The sequence below is a fragment of the Carlito syrichta genome, unplaced genomic scaffold, assembly GCF_000164805.1.
Source record: "Carlito syrichta isolate Samal-C Ts95f unplaced genomic scaffold, Tarsius_syrichta-2.0.1 Scaffold290134, whole genome shotgun sequence".
In the NCBI taxonomy this organism is placed as follows: domain Eukaryota; kingdom Metazoa; phylum Chordata; class Mammalia; order Primates; family Tarsiidae; genus Carlito; species Carlito syrichta.
The window spans coordinates 823279-836815 of NW_007234230.1; the positions used below are offsets into that span (position 1 = coordinate 823279).

Genomic DNA, 13537 nt, shown 5'->3' on the forward strand with positions numbered 1-13537 from the left:
GGGCCAGGGCAAAGATAGATCCTACTTCAGGACTGACTGGATCCAGGAGCTCGAGCGATGTCTTGGGAGTCCCCATAGCAAACAAACTGTAAGTTCTGTGTGTTGGTCAATATGCCAAGACATCTGCCCCGAGGCCCTCCCAATTGAGTTGGGCAAGGGGACACAGATCTGTTCAGTGACCTTGGTACTGAGGCCCTGTGATGAGCTCATCCCTCCACCACGGTAGATTGGCCTCAGGGGCTTCTGGGTGTTGGGCTCCCAAGGGCCAGTGGAGGAGACACAGCAGTGTGTGGGAAAGGCCTGCCCGAGGGATGGGTGTAACATCGGAGGCCAGCAGACAGAGGGCCATGTGTGTGCACGTGTGTGCGTGTGTGTACACGTGTGCACATGCGTGCACGTGTGTGCATGTGAAGGGTGGTACGGTGCCTGTTCCACAGTCGCCCTGCCTGACTGATCACCTCCGCCCTCCAACCTTCTCTGTCATCCTCCCCGAGTGACCGCCAGGCCTCCCCCAGCCCCTTGGTTCTGGAAATGTCACAGCGCCCATACTCCAAAGGGAACTCAGTCCCAGCGGCTGGTTGTGGCTGGTATGTAACACGCACTCCCTGCTGATTGGCTGGGAGAGGTCACCTGACCCATGACTGCTGCCAGGGGCTGGGGTGGGGGAGGGGCTGGGGGAGAAGAATGTACTCTCTGGAAGTTCAGCTAACACATCCTGAGAGGTCAAGGCTGAGGAGAGAAGCTTCTAGAAAGGTCAGGTGGTCAAGAGGCCAGGAGGCCACAGTGGGCCTCAAAGCAGTCAGGTCTTGAGTGAGAAGAGAGCAGATAGTGTCTGAGCCATTTCAGGCTGCTGGAACAAAATGCCCCATGCCAGGCACTTTACAAGCAGTGGGGATTTATTGTGCACAGGCTTGGGGTCTGGGAAGGCTGAGATCAAGGTGCCGGTCGATTCTGTGTCTGCCAAGGGCACTGTGTTGCTGCGTCCTCACACGGGGGACAGGCAGACGGGACACAGAGACTCCTGTGAGCCCTTTGTGAGGGCACCGATCCCATTTGCCTGCAGGATTTGCTCATCTCCTACAGGCCCCACCTCTTCCTATCATAGCATTTCTGTGAGGCTGCAACAGGACTTTTGCGGGACACATTCCAACCACTGCAGGTGACCATAATGGAAGACAGCTCAAGGCAAGCCCGGGCCAGCCTGGCTCAGCTTCACTTTCACCCACCCTGCTCCCCAAGGTGGCCCCTGTTAGTCTGCCCCTAGCCACCAGGAGGCCTGGCCTGAGCCCACCCCTAAAATCTGGCTCACACGAGCCATGTGTCAGGAAGCAAGTGGGTGAGAAGTACGTCTGTGGAACGCAGAAGGCACCCGACCGAGGTCCTCTAGCGTGTGCCGAGCGTGTCTGCCTGAGGCTGTCTGCTCTGATTCCTTCTTCCCCTCTGGCTTCCAGAGTCCGGGGTTTTGTCTGTGCAGTGACTCCCTTCTGTGACTTCGGGGTCTTGGCTCCCAAGAGTCACAGCTTCCATCCTGGGGGCGAGCACCGAGATGCTGTCAGGGACAGCTGCACCCACGTCACCAGGGATGTCGCTTCTGGTTGGTATGGCTGCAGGACCAGGATCTGGGGAAAGAGGTGGGGTGGTCAGTATCACAGGCGAGCGCCCTGGACGGTGCCATGGGGACCCACCCTTGGAGGAGAGGGAGCTCAGTTCAATGTCTGCTGTTGTCGTCTTGAAAAGCATATCATCCTGACTGGGGACATGCCTTCCACTTTGTGTTAGGCCGTGCAGATAGTGTGGCCTGTCCTGGCCAAGTTCACAGCAGTGAGACAGGGGAGCGGGAATGACAGCTACAAGCCCCCACCCCAGGGCTCCCCCAGTCCTCCTAGGGATCCAGAAGATGGCCTCACACACTCCAGCACTGACTGCCTCTGACCCACCATTCTCTCAAACAAAATCCAACACCCGGGGCCTTGTGCTTCTCAAGATGAGGTCCCACTGCCAAGAGGAGGAAGCTATAGCTGACCTACCCACAGCACTGCCTGACTATTCTGCTTCACGCACTTTGTGGATGCTGTGTCTCTTACGAGTGGGAGGTCTGTGCAACTCCTCATCAAGCACGTCCATCGTGCTGTTTTTCCAATGGCGTGCACTCATTTTGTGTCTGTGTCACATTCCAGTGACTCTCACGATATTTCCAACCTTTTCATTACTATGACAGTTGTTGTGGTGGGCTGTGATCCACGGTCTCGGATGTCACTGTTATGATTGTTTTGGGGGCTCCATACACTGTGCCCACACCAGATGGTGAACTTAATTGATAAATGCATGTGTTGCAACTGCCCCACCAACCCGCCGTGCCCAGTCTCTCTCCCTCTCCTCGGGCCTCCCTCTTCCCTGAGACAAGATGATGATGAAATTAGGCCAGTGAAGGACCCTGCAGGAGCCTTCGGGTGTTCAGGGAAAGGCAGGGTTGCACGTCTCTCGCCTTAAATTGAAAGCTAGATGCGAGTCAGCGTCTGAGGAAGACTGGTCGGAAGCTGAGACAGGCCAAAGGCTTAGCCTCCTGTGCCAAACAGCCAGGCTGCGAATGCAAAGGGAGAGTCCTGGAATGAAATTAAAAGTGCTCCTCCAGCGAACACATGTACAGTAAGGGAGCGAAATAGCCTTGCTGCTGGTATGGAGAAAGTTTCAGGATCTGGAGAAAAGCGCACACCAGCCCTGACACCCCTCAGGCCAAAGCCTCATCCAGAGCAAGGCCCCGACTCTCCTCAGTCCTGGGGAAGCCAAGAGAAGGGAGGCGGAAGCAGGAGGAAAGTTGGAAGCCAGCAGAGGCTGGTTCCCGAGGTTTGAGGAAAGCAGCCGTCTCCGCGAAGCAAAAGGCCACACAGCAGGTGCTGGCGGGGAAGCTGCTGTGAGTTCTCCAGAAGATCCACCTGAGATCATGGGTGGAGGTGGCAACACTGAGCCACAGACTGCCATGCGGATGGAAGAGCCTCCCAAGGAAGAAGACGCCACCCAGGATGCTCATCGCTGGAGAGAAGTCAGCACCTGGCTGAGCTCCAAGGACAGGCTGGCTCTTGTTGGAGGCAGGTGTGGCTGTGACTATTGGCTGGAGCCAAGACTCACAGACTGTCCCCCAGTCCTGGAGCCTGCAAGAAGGGCCAGACCTGCTCTGCCTGTGCTCCCTTCGGGTGATGGCACGTCTGCGGACAGCACAGCTTACTGGATGTTTTAAGCCAACTGTTGAGACCTACTGCTCAGAGAAGGATTCCTTTCAGAGTATTACCGCTGGTGACAATGCACCCCATCACCCAAGAGCTCTGATGAAGGCATAAAGGAGCCAAATGTTGCTTTTGTGTCTGCTAACACAGCATCCATTCTGCAGCCCAGGGAGTGAGGAAGAATGTCCCCCTTCTTCCTGTGGGCAGTAGGACTCCCTCCCCTCAGTCTCAGCTGGGCTCAGACAAGCCAGACACAGCGCCATTTCCAGCCTCCCTGCAACCAAGGGCAGGTCCTGGGATCAGCACAGGCATGGCAGGAGTGCTTGGTCATGGTCATGGCTGTCTTTCCAGTCATTTCCTCCCATCCCCTCCTGTGCCAAGTTCAACCCTAGAGGTGAGGACCGAGCTCTTGGACAGCCAAACTTTGAGGGAGAAGGAGCCCTGGTCTGCAGAAAGCTTGTGGAGCAGCCTGGACTGCTCCTCCCATGGACCTGAGAGAGGTCTGAACTCTGAGCTCACAGGCACTGCCACATCTGGGGTCTGTGCTGCAGCAGGCTAGCCTATTCCCAGGGCCGATCCTGAGGCCCCAAACAACTCCCTGGGCATGATAAGATCATAATGCCCCCAAGGCCTGAGCATGTGGCAGGTGCAGTGCTTAGCACTTTCCCTGCTTAATTTTTTTTTTGAATTGGAGTCTCACTCCATCACCCAGGCTGGAGTGCAGTGGCATGCTCATGGCCACCCCAGCATCAACCTGCTGGGCTCCAGCGATCCTTCCACCTCAGCCTTCTAAGTAGCTGGAACTACAGGCATGCGCTACCACGCCCGGCTAATTTTTGATTTATTGTAGAGATGAGATCTTGCCGAGTTGCCTAGGTGGGTCTTGAGCCTGCAGGCTCAGGCAATCCACTCGCCTCGGCTTCCCAAAGTGCTGGGATCATAGGCTGAGCCACTGAGCCCAGCCTCCCTGCACATTTTATCTGATCCTTGAAATAACTGTGCAATCCCTGCAAGCTGTTCTTACCATCTGCATTTTACAGATGAAGAGACAGAGGCCTGGAGACCTGAATGACTCAGGTGAGGTCCGGCACCGAGAGGGATGAGAACCCCAGCGATGTACAACCAGAACCCCTGGTCTTTGCCATCGTCCTGTGCTGCCTCCCAGACTCGGGGAAATGGGAGGCTAGTGAATGACTGATGGATGAATGAATGAATGAATAGGAGGTTGGGGAGAAAGAACATACAGGGGCCCACTGTGCCCTCAGGCTCACCTGCATCCTCCCCTTGCTCCTCTGTGGCTCCTCCTGGACCAGCCACCCTGGGGTTGACCATCATCTTGTTGCTGTTGCCAATGGTGGCGTCCTCCAGAGAGCAGGATTTGATGTGGACTTTCTGGGCTGCGGCCCCCTCAGGGTGAGGTCCTGGTTGGGGCATCTGCACTTCATAGGAGGCACCAGCGCTGGTCGGGGTGGCCGACACTGTGGGTCAGGCAGAGAGAGGCCGGGAGGGGGGCCGCTAGACCCCAGCCTGGCGCTCAAGGCCTCCCTGATCACTCTCCTCCCGGAGGCTCCCAGCGGCAGCCCTGTCACCCGCAGTGCCCAGCCCTGGCCTGGCCGCCCCACCACCCACACATGCCCTTCCTGCCTAGGCCACTGTCTCTCTGCCCCACTGAGCCCAGGAAACTGAGGCTTCCTGCAGTGGGTAGCAGGGCATCCCCACCTGCTCTGCTCTGTGGTTCAGCCTCCTGTGGAAGGAGAGGAATTTCCCATGATGCCTCTCTCCCTGCAGAGACTTTGGCTCCAGTCCCTCCCATCAAGGACTGAACGTCCCTCCATTCATTTACCTGGAGGGCTTCCCGAGGGGGTGTGGGCAGGGACTTCAGATGGGGTGCTGTGCAGGCTCATCTCATTGCCATGTCCCAGCTGCACCCGTTTGAGCAGGGATCGCTCCAAGCGGATGTCCTGGGGCCCCCAGGTGCCATCCGCGGGACCCTGAGTTGAGGAAACACCCAGTGCCATTCGAGGGAGGTAGCCGGGAGCCGAGGAGCCTGGCAGGGGACACAGTCTCACTGGAGGTGACTGCAGGCTTCTTCCCCAGAGGTTGGGCCCTCTCTCCCCCTCACCACCACACACACAGACACACACACACATAGCCCTGGCTGGACAGAGGACACAGGTCTCTCAGCTCTTCCTAGACAACATCGTATGGGGAACTGACCACTTCCTGCTCCAGCTTGGGGAGAAGGAGGACCTAGCAGAGCCGCCCGTGCTGGGTCTCAGCTTTTTGTGACCGTGGCCATGCCTGGGCATTGCGGAAACATTTGCAAGCCCAAACAACGAGCGACTCGCTCTGACTCCCAGCCATTCTCTGTCCTCTGATCCATCAGGAGAAAGTCTCCTTCGGCGCGAGCACACCTTTAACGCCTCTCAACATCCAAGGCTCAGCGCCTCAGACATGGTCTCATCTTCCCAGCATTAACTTTTACAGTGAACTTCGGGTTTTCAACTTAAGGAACTGCTACAGAATTGTTTTTAAATAAATTGGGGTAGAAAAACAGGCAAGCCCTATAACAGCGTTCATTAAATAATCAGACATGGATGAGGCCAGAACTGGGAAGGTGGGGCTCAGAGTCTCAGAGTTGGGGAATCTATCCAGATTTGAGAACAAAGTTCCTCATTTCACAGTTGGGGAAACTGAGGCCCAGAATGGAGAATGCCCCTCCCAGAGTTACAGGAGTGTCCTGACTCTTGGGCCAATGCTCTCGTGGGTGGCGTGGCTGGTCGGGTAGGTGGCCCTGCTCCTCTCGCCATAGTGCCTGGCTTGGAGTGAGGGCTCAATCTGCAAGGCCATATTTCAAGGACACTAGGGTGACACAGGTGGCAAGGTGCATCCCAATTCCAACCTGCTAAAATGTGGGGGGGGAATAGTGTGTCTCAGGACAAATAAAACGCTACAGTCACTCCCTGTGGCTTATGACATTCTACCAAGGGAGACTGAATCTAGTGGTTTCTCATGGAAAAATATCAAATTCCAATGAAAATGAGACGAAACGTATCAGAGTGAAGGGGAAGCAGAAGAGGTTTGATCCAGGCCCCTCATTCTGAGGAAGGCCATAAAGGAACCAGAGAGATTGGGAAGCTGCCCTTTCCCCTTGGGTTGAACCCCACTCCCTGCCCCACCCCCGCCAAGGTCCCTTCTCCAGAGTCCCTCAGGCGAGTTACCTTTCTCCCCCCAGGCCATCTGTTTTGCAATGACGTTCCCGTGTCCAATCTGTGTGGCCTCAGAGTTTGCGATGGAAATGTGGCTGTTTGGTCCATTCTGGCAGATCATAGTGATCGGACATTGCTGATAAACAACTGGAACAGATGAGTTTCCTATTCCTCTTCCAGAATCTTCTGCAAAATAATATCCCACTCTATCCCTTTGCACCTCTCTGGGGTCAGGAGTTCCAAATGCCCATAGGTGGCACATGCTCCTGGGGCGTTTGTTACAACAGTTCCCAGGTGCCATCCTGGGAATCCGGGGTAGGGCCCTAGAACCTGGTGCTTAAGAGACACCACAGGTGTCCCTGTACCTGGTCCACAGGACTGCTCACTGGGAGACCCCACGTTGCTGTCCCTGCCCTTGGTCCCCCTCCCTGGGAGGCATCCACAGCCTGGACCACCTTTTCCCTTGGACAATAGCCAAAGGATGGCAGCCCATGGCCAAGGAGTCATGCCTGGCTCACACGACATCTTGAGGACTTGAACTTGTCAGCAGTGCTTCAGATCTGGGCTGCGGTCACAGGCATTGCTTCCTAAAGACCTGCCCTAGGATGCTGAGAACCCCTTGGGCATGGTGGGCAGGTGAGCTGGCTCCATGGGGTTGAGGCCAGAATTGGGAAGGTGGGGCTCAGAGCTCAGCACTGGGGATACAACGATTCAGATTCCAGAACCAAGTTTCTCATTTTGCAGTTGGGGAAACTGAGGCCCAGAGGGGAGAACGTCTCTCCCAGGGCTACGGGGGGTGTCCCGACCGTCGAGCGGATGCTCTCACGGATGGCGTGGCTGGGCCGTAGGTGGCCCTGCCCCTCTAGCCACGCCTGCGTGGATCCCACGGGGCCCCATCGCTGCCCTCACGGGTCCGTGGCTCTTTTTTCTTGGACTTTCCTGCCATAATAAAAATATGAACATCACTTTTTATGATTGTTTTGGTATAAAGACAAAAATAGCCCAGGCTGGACTCATCGGTAGATACTCGTTAACACAGTATCCATTTGTTCTTCTGATTTTGAAAGAAAATTAAAACACGTCCGCAAACTCCTGAAAGTACTGTGGGCACTGGGCCCAGACCCCGCTGTTCCCAACGAATAAACCGGCCCGGGGCCACCCCTGAGGCACCCAAGTTCAGCCTTGCCTTCTTTCCTGCCAGCTCTGAAGCTCCAAGCTAGGCAAAGTACCCACAGAAAACTACCCCAAGTCCAGACTGGCCCCACACCCCAGAGCTGATAAAATGTGGTGTGGGCTGCCCACTCCCAGCCCCTTGCCTTCTACAACTGCAGCCCTTGGGCTCCGCCTTCAGGAAGCCCTCCATGGTTAATCCCACCAGCAGGCCTCTCCCGCCTGGAAGACCCTCCCATAAACTGTCGGCAGGCCCACCAGAAACTTCTGGAAGGTTGGAAACCCCGTGGACTGTCAGTAGGACCACCGGAAGCTTCTGGAAGGTTGGAACCCCCTTCCCATGGACAGTTGGCAGGACCACCGGAAGTTTCTGGAAGGTTGGAGCCCCCTCCCCTAGACTGTCAGTAGGACCACTGGAAGCTTCTGGAAGGTTGGAATCCACTCTTGTGAACTGCCAGTAGGTCCACCGGGAAGCTTCTGGAAGGTTGGAACCTCCTCCCCTGGACTGTCAGCAGGCCCACTGGAAGCTTCTGCCAAGGTAGGGCAGGCACTGTGCCCAGCAGAGCGCTGGCCAGGGCCAAGTGCTTGTGCCAGTGGCCTCTTTCCGCCCCCCTGCCTGCCCAGCACTGGCGTGCGTCAGGGCCTACCTGTGGGATAAACCGTCCATATTTTCGACCCCTCGTCCAAGTGCAGCTGGTGCCGATTCTTCATCTGGTACAAGTCTGGGTTGACGTCCTTTGCTCTGCTCATGCCCAGGGCCTGGGCGATGGCCAGGGCCCTGTGCGGCCCTTTGTCTTTCAGAAACCGGTAGATGTCATCCTCTGGGAAGTGGGATGGCCGGGGGGTCAGGGAGGGGCCTGAGTTGGCACCTGCCCCACCTCCCACCTCTGTGGGACCTCAGCCCATGCCCCCAGGCCCCTTCAAGATGACAACTTCAGGACACAGCTTTGCAGAAGGTGTTCTGAGGATGGGGTGAGCGCTCAGTGCTCCTGCCATGCCCAGTACGTGGCGGATACGCAGGAGGGACCCAGTGAGTGGAGAGCAACTTCAGCATTTAGTCTTCCCCGGCAGAGACTCAGTCTGGGTGGGCCATGACCCCTGAAACTTGTGACATCTCGGGCCCTTGGGGTGCTGGGAGTTGTGGGGAATGTCCCCAGAGCTGAGGAAATTAAGCTGCTTACGCCGTTGTTGGCTGAACTGGGGGCCAGGATTCTCCGGAACTGCAACTGCATCTTGCTGGGTCATCTCAGCTGGAGAGAGAGGGACCAGTCAGGGCGTGGGCACAGGAGATGGCACCAGGTTGGAGTGGGCCACAGTGGGTTGGTGGCCCTGGGACCAGGGAGTTTCTTTCTTTTCTTTTTTCTTTTTTTTTTTTTTGAGTCAGGGTTTCACTCTGTTGTCCAGGCTGGAGTGCAGTGGCACGATCACAGCTCACCACAGCCTCAACCGCCTGAGCTGAGCTTATCCTCCTGCCTCAGCCTTTCATAGGTGCGCACCACCATACCCAGCTAAAATTTTTGATTTACTGTAGAGACAAGGTCTCACGATGTTGTCTAGCCTGGTCTTGAATTCCTGGCCTCCAGCGATCCTCTCGCCTTGGCCTCCCAAAGTGCTGAGATTACGGGCGTGAGCCACCGGGCCCAGCTGCCAGGAGTTTCAGACTCAGATCCCAGAGTTAAACACACTCTGCTTAGAACTCTGCCCTGCCTCCTTGGGGCTCTGTGGCTTCCTGCTAAGTCACTTGTCTGGGCCTCAACTTCCTGTTGAGCAGAAAAGGGGGAGGAACAAGACCTCCCACCTCCCCGCCCCTGGGCCATGTGAGGGCTGGTTAGCTCTTTCTGTTTGTTGACTGTAACGGGGACAGGGCCCTGGTGGGTGAAGCACTGTGTGCATTCTGTTATTTGTGCCACTATAGCATTGCTGTCATCATCATCATGCATTCTGTCAGGATCCTGAAGGTTCTGCTGAGCACCTACTATGTGCTGGCGCTGGGCCAAGCCCTAGGCAGCTCATCCTCCTGGCTGCCCCTGCAAAGCAGCCCTATGGGTACCAGAAAGAGAAATCGAGGCACAACCCCCTGTGTCCCCACGTGGCAGAGCCTGGCTTGGAACCCGGGCTGGTCTGTCACCAGGGTGGCCCCTGCTGGGTCAGACCTCTCCCCTCGTTCCCCACTGGGAGTGGCCAGTTACCGGGGCCAGGCAGGGCCAGCTGTGCGGGACCCCTGCTGCCTCCAAGCCCATCCCCGCCCACACGCCATGTGCTGGGGGCCACTTGGGAGACTTCCTGCTTGTTTTTCAAGCGGTAAAGGGCTTGGTTGAGCTCCTTCTTGGTCACGCGGCATTCTTTCACCAGCTGGGCTGTCTTCATGGTGCCATTGGCCTCCGTCAGCACCCGCAGGATCGCCTTTTCAAGGTGGCCTGGGGACGAGGAGGGACAGGGAGAGGGACTGAGCCACTCGCCCCATGGCTGAGCCAGCCTGGGGGCTCCGGAAGCCAGGGCTGCCTGCCTGGAGTGGGGTCTAGGCAAGAGGAAGAGGGTGGAAGGCCCAGCAGATGCCCAGCAGAGCAGAAGTGACCCTGGCTGGATGGCCTGGTGGACCGAGGAGGTGCCCAGCCTCGTGTATGCCCCAGGGTAGGTGCCAGACGGTGGGTGGAAACATGCCTGTCTTGGCATCCTTGGGGCAGAGGGAAGGAGAGGGTGGAAGGGTGGAGCAGGAGGGAAGAGAGTGTCCTTGTGTCCTCTGATCCCAAGTCCATCCTCCCTGGGGAAGCCCCCTCAGGGCTTGCCATCCATTGATGGGTCACTATTCAGTCAGGCCAGAGGGACCCAGAAGCAGGACCTTCCCCGCTGCCCGCCAAAGAGCCCAGGAAACGCCATTCCTGACTTCCTCTCAGATCCCCCGCCAGTGCCAGCTCCTGGACATCAGTGGTGGGCCCACCAGATCCAGTCAGGTTCCCTCTGACCCTCCCTCCACCCAGCATCCCCCGGCTCTGCTGAGTACCCTGTCCTGCCTGCATGTGCCCCTGACTTCTCTCCAAGTGCCCACCTGTCTGTGCTGCCCTCGGTTCCTCACCCTCTCACCCCAGGGCCTTTACATGCGCTGCCCCCCATCACCCGTCCAGTGTCTACCCAACTTCTGGGTCCTGCTCAGATGCCATCTCCTTTGGGAAGCTGTCTCCTGTGCCCCAGAGTGGGTGGGATGCTGCAGGATGTCCCCAAGGGTCCCCTGCCGGGCTGGCCTGGCTTGCTGTCACACCTTCAGTGTCGAGCACAGGGCTGGGCATACCATGAGTGCTCAGGAGATGGATGCTGAGTGAATGAGTGACTAGGTGAATGAGCGAGTGAACGGATCCGTCCTCTCCAGGGACAGACGTCGGCCAGTTGATTCAGGGCAGGGCCCGGGCAGCACCTCCCTGGCCGGTTGGCGGGAACCCCTGCTTCCTGGCCCAAGTTTTATGAGCCCTAGGCAGGACCTCGTGAGATCAAGGAGGAACTCTCCCAGCGGCCCTGCCCCTCCTGGGAAAGCTCGCAAGAGTCAAAACTGTCAGCTTACGTTTTAAAAAAAGATCAAGACCAGCTGCTCTCCTGGGAGGTGAGGTCGGGGCTGACACCGGGCTGGCAGCCCCCGGCCCCCGCAGCTAGAGGGACACTGTGGATGGCGGCCCTGTCGTCCCCAGGAAGGTTCCGCATCAAGAATCCTCAAGGGGTGCAGCACAGGGCCCTTCCTGGAAGACCCCGCCCCTCCTGGGCGGCGGCCCTGTCTTCAGCCATAGCTTCCTGGTCAGGGTCCAGGTGGCGGGCTCCTGGCCGCCGCACCATGGGGGAGGGGCGTATACGCGTGTGTTTTGCCCTTGTGGCCAGGACATCGACAGACTTGCCGGGAGCACCCCGCCTGCACCTGCCAAATTCTCCCCCAGGTGCCGTGGACCCCCCGGCAACTGATGACACACCAGCTTCCCCCGCATCTGGCAGAGTTTGGAGTCTTGAAAACCTGCCCCCAGGCAGCCTCCTCCCGCTCCGCTGAGCCCCAGAGGAGAGGTGGAGCCAGAGGTGTGTTGTGTTGGAGGACCTGCGAGGGTCCCAGCTAGATGGGGTTGTGAAATGCAGCAGGTGCAGGGGTGCAAGGAAGTAGGGACATAGGGGAGTAGAGGTGTAGGGGTACAGGGGTGCTGGAGTGCTGGGGTTTGGGGACATGAGAGCATGGGGTACTGGAGTGTAGGGTTTAGGGATACAGGGGTGCTGGGGTGTTGGGTGTAGGGTATAGGGGTATAGGGTATAAGGGTGTTGAAGTGTTGGTGTGTAGGGTGTAGGGGTGCTAGGATGTTGGTGTGTTAGAGTATAGGGGTGTTGGGGTGTAGTGGTGTTGGAGTGTTGGAGTGTAGGGTGTAAGGGTGCTGGGGTATCGGGGTACAGGGTGTAGAGGTATAGGGTATAAGGGTGTTGGAGTGTTGGAATGTTGGCATGTAGGGTGTAGGTGTGTAGCAGTGTAGGGGTGCTGGGGTGTTAGAGTGTGGGGTATCAGGTGTAGAGTTGTTGGGGTGTAGGGTGTAGGGGTGCTAGGGTGTTGGAGTGTTGGGGTACAGGATGTAGGGGTGCTGGAGCAGATGTTGGTAATAAAAGGAAAATTAACTGGGATGACCAGAAAAGCTGTCAGAACTGGTGCTAGTCCCTTAGGTTGCGCCTGAGCCCTGAGGAGAAGGAGCTCCAGGAAGACCCCAGCTACCGATCGTCTGACAGCTCCTTCAGGCCATCCCTGTCCTCTTTCACCCCGAAGCTGACTTCTCAGGCTTGCGCCCAGGCCTGCTACTTCCTAGTCCTGGGACTGCCTGAGTTCAGAGTCACCGTCTGTGAGGTGGAGATAACAGCAGCTGCTTCAAAGATCGCGGTGAGGATCAAAACCCAAACAGCAAAACCCCGAGGCCACAGAGCCACCCTCCGCCCACAGGCTGCTGCGGCGTCCCTGGAGAGCAACCGCTCACTCTTCCAGGATGTTTGTCTAGGAAAGAAGGTAGCGAGGGAACACAGGCACGCACAGAGCCCATCAAGCAACCCCGTTCCTCAACACGACTGCAAGACTCCGGCACCACTGCTCGCCATCTCGCCTCCAGGGCCTCAGTCATCCCACCTGTGAACAGGAACGCCACTGCACTTGCCCCTGGGAGCCACCAAGAAAGGCATACAGAACGCTTGGCCAGAAAAGCGCACAGACACCTTCAGGGCATGAGGTCGTGCTGTCCTCCCTCCTACCGCCATTCTGGAGAGCACTGCTGCCATCACCGCAAGGAGAGGAGCCAGAAGGAGAGGTCCCCTCCGGGAACCATCACTGCCCCTGGGAAGGAAGACCTGCCATACCTTCTTGGCCCGGATCAGCAGGGGCCTCGGCCATGCTGTCAGCAGCTGCAGGGTCCCAGGGACACTTGGTGGGGCTCAGGCCCCTGCCCTGCAGCTCAGAGAAGGTGGGCCAGGTCCAGGCTGGGTGTCCTTAAGTGGCTCGGCCTGAGGCTTCCAGCAGCTCTGAACTCACCAGGGAAGGGATGCTGATTTCGACCAGGCAGCGTCAGCTGCTCACACCCCGGAAATAAACGCCGCGTCAGCCTGGCGAGATTAACTTTCTGGGGAAAAAGAAAATGAAACTTCTATGTGTGGATTTCGAAAGAAACAAAATTGAAAGCAGCGCTGCTGAGGCAGACAGAGCTGGGTTCAACTTGATGTTGTCAGGGAGGAGCTGGACTTGGCAGGAACCCCTTCAGGGGGCCCCCCGTGCAAAGGCCAAGACACCTGGGTGGGAGGGATGGGGACGCCCTGTGATTGTTTCTGTATCCGCATGACTCTCTTTAATGAGCACCTACTGTGTGCTTTCCAATCTCGTGTGTTCCTCCATTTTCTCCTACAAGGTAGGAGCTAGAGGGGAAACTGAGGCTAGAGCAATGAGGTCAC

General features: G+C 57.4%; 1 protein-coding gene across 1 annotated transcript; it reads right to left on the minus strand.

Moving 5' to 3' along the window:
- Positions 1–1383: 1383 nt before the first annotated feature.
- Positions 1384–12986, minus strand: ZBP1 (Z-DNA binding protein 1). The gene is made up of 8 exons (XM_008054416.1): positions 12953–12986; positions 9790–10017; positions 8782–8850; positions 8248–8421; positions 6443–6616; positions 5065–5268; positions 4493–4699; positions 1384–1619 (listed from the first exon to the last, which is right to left on the minus strand). The coding sequence occupies exons 1-8, from the start codon at positions 12984–12986 to the stop codon at positions 1384–1386; spliced, it is 1326 nt and encodes a 441-aa protein (XP_008052607.1).
- Between the last annotated feature and the right edge of the window lie 551 nt (positions 12987–13537).

Bases quoted from the DNA above. Each gene is read 5' to 3' on its own strand.
- ZBP1 (XM_008054416.1), bottom strand. From the start codon at position 12,986: ATGGCCGAGGCCCCTGCTGATCCGGGCCAAGAAG. The intron at 4,700-5,064 runs GTAAATGAATGG...CCTGACCCACAG, and splicing joins CCCCTCGGGAAGCCCTCCAG to TGTCGGCCACCCCGACCAGC. The intron at 1,620-4,492 runs GTGAGCCTGAGG...CTCTTTCCCCAG, and splicing joins GGAGCAAGGGGAGGATGCAG to ATCCTGGTCCTGCAGCCATA.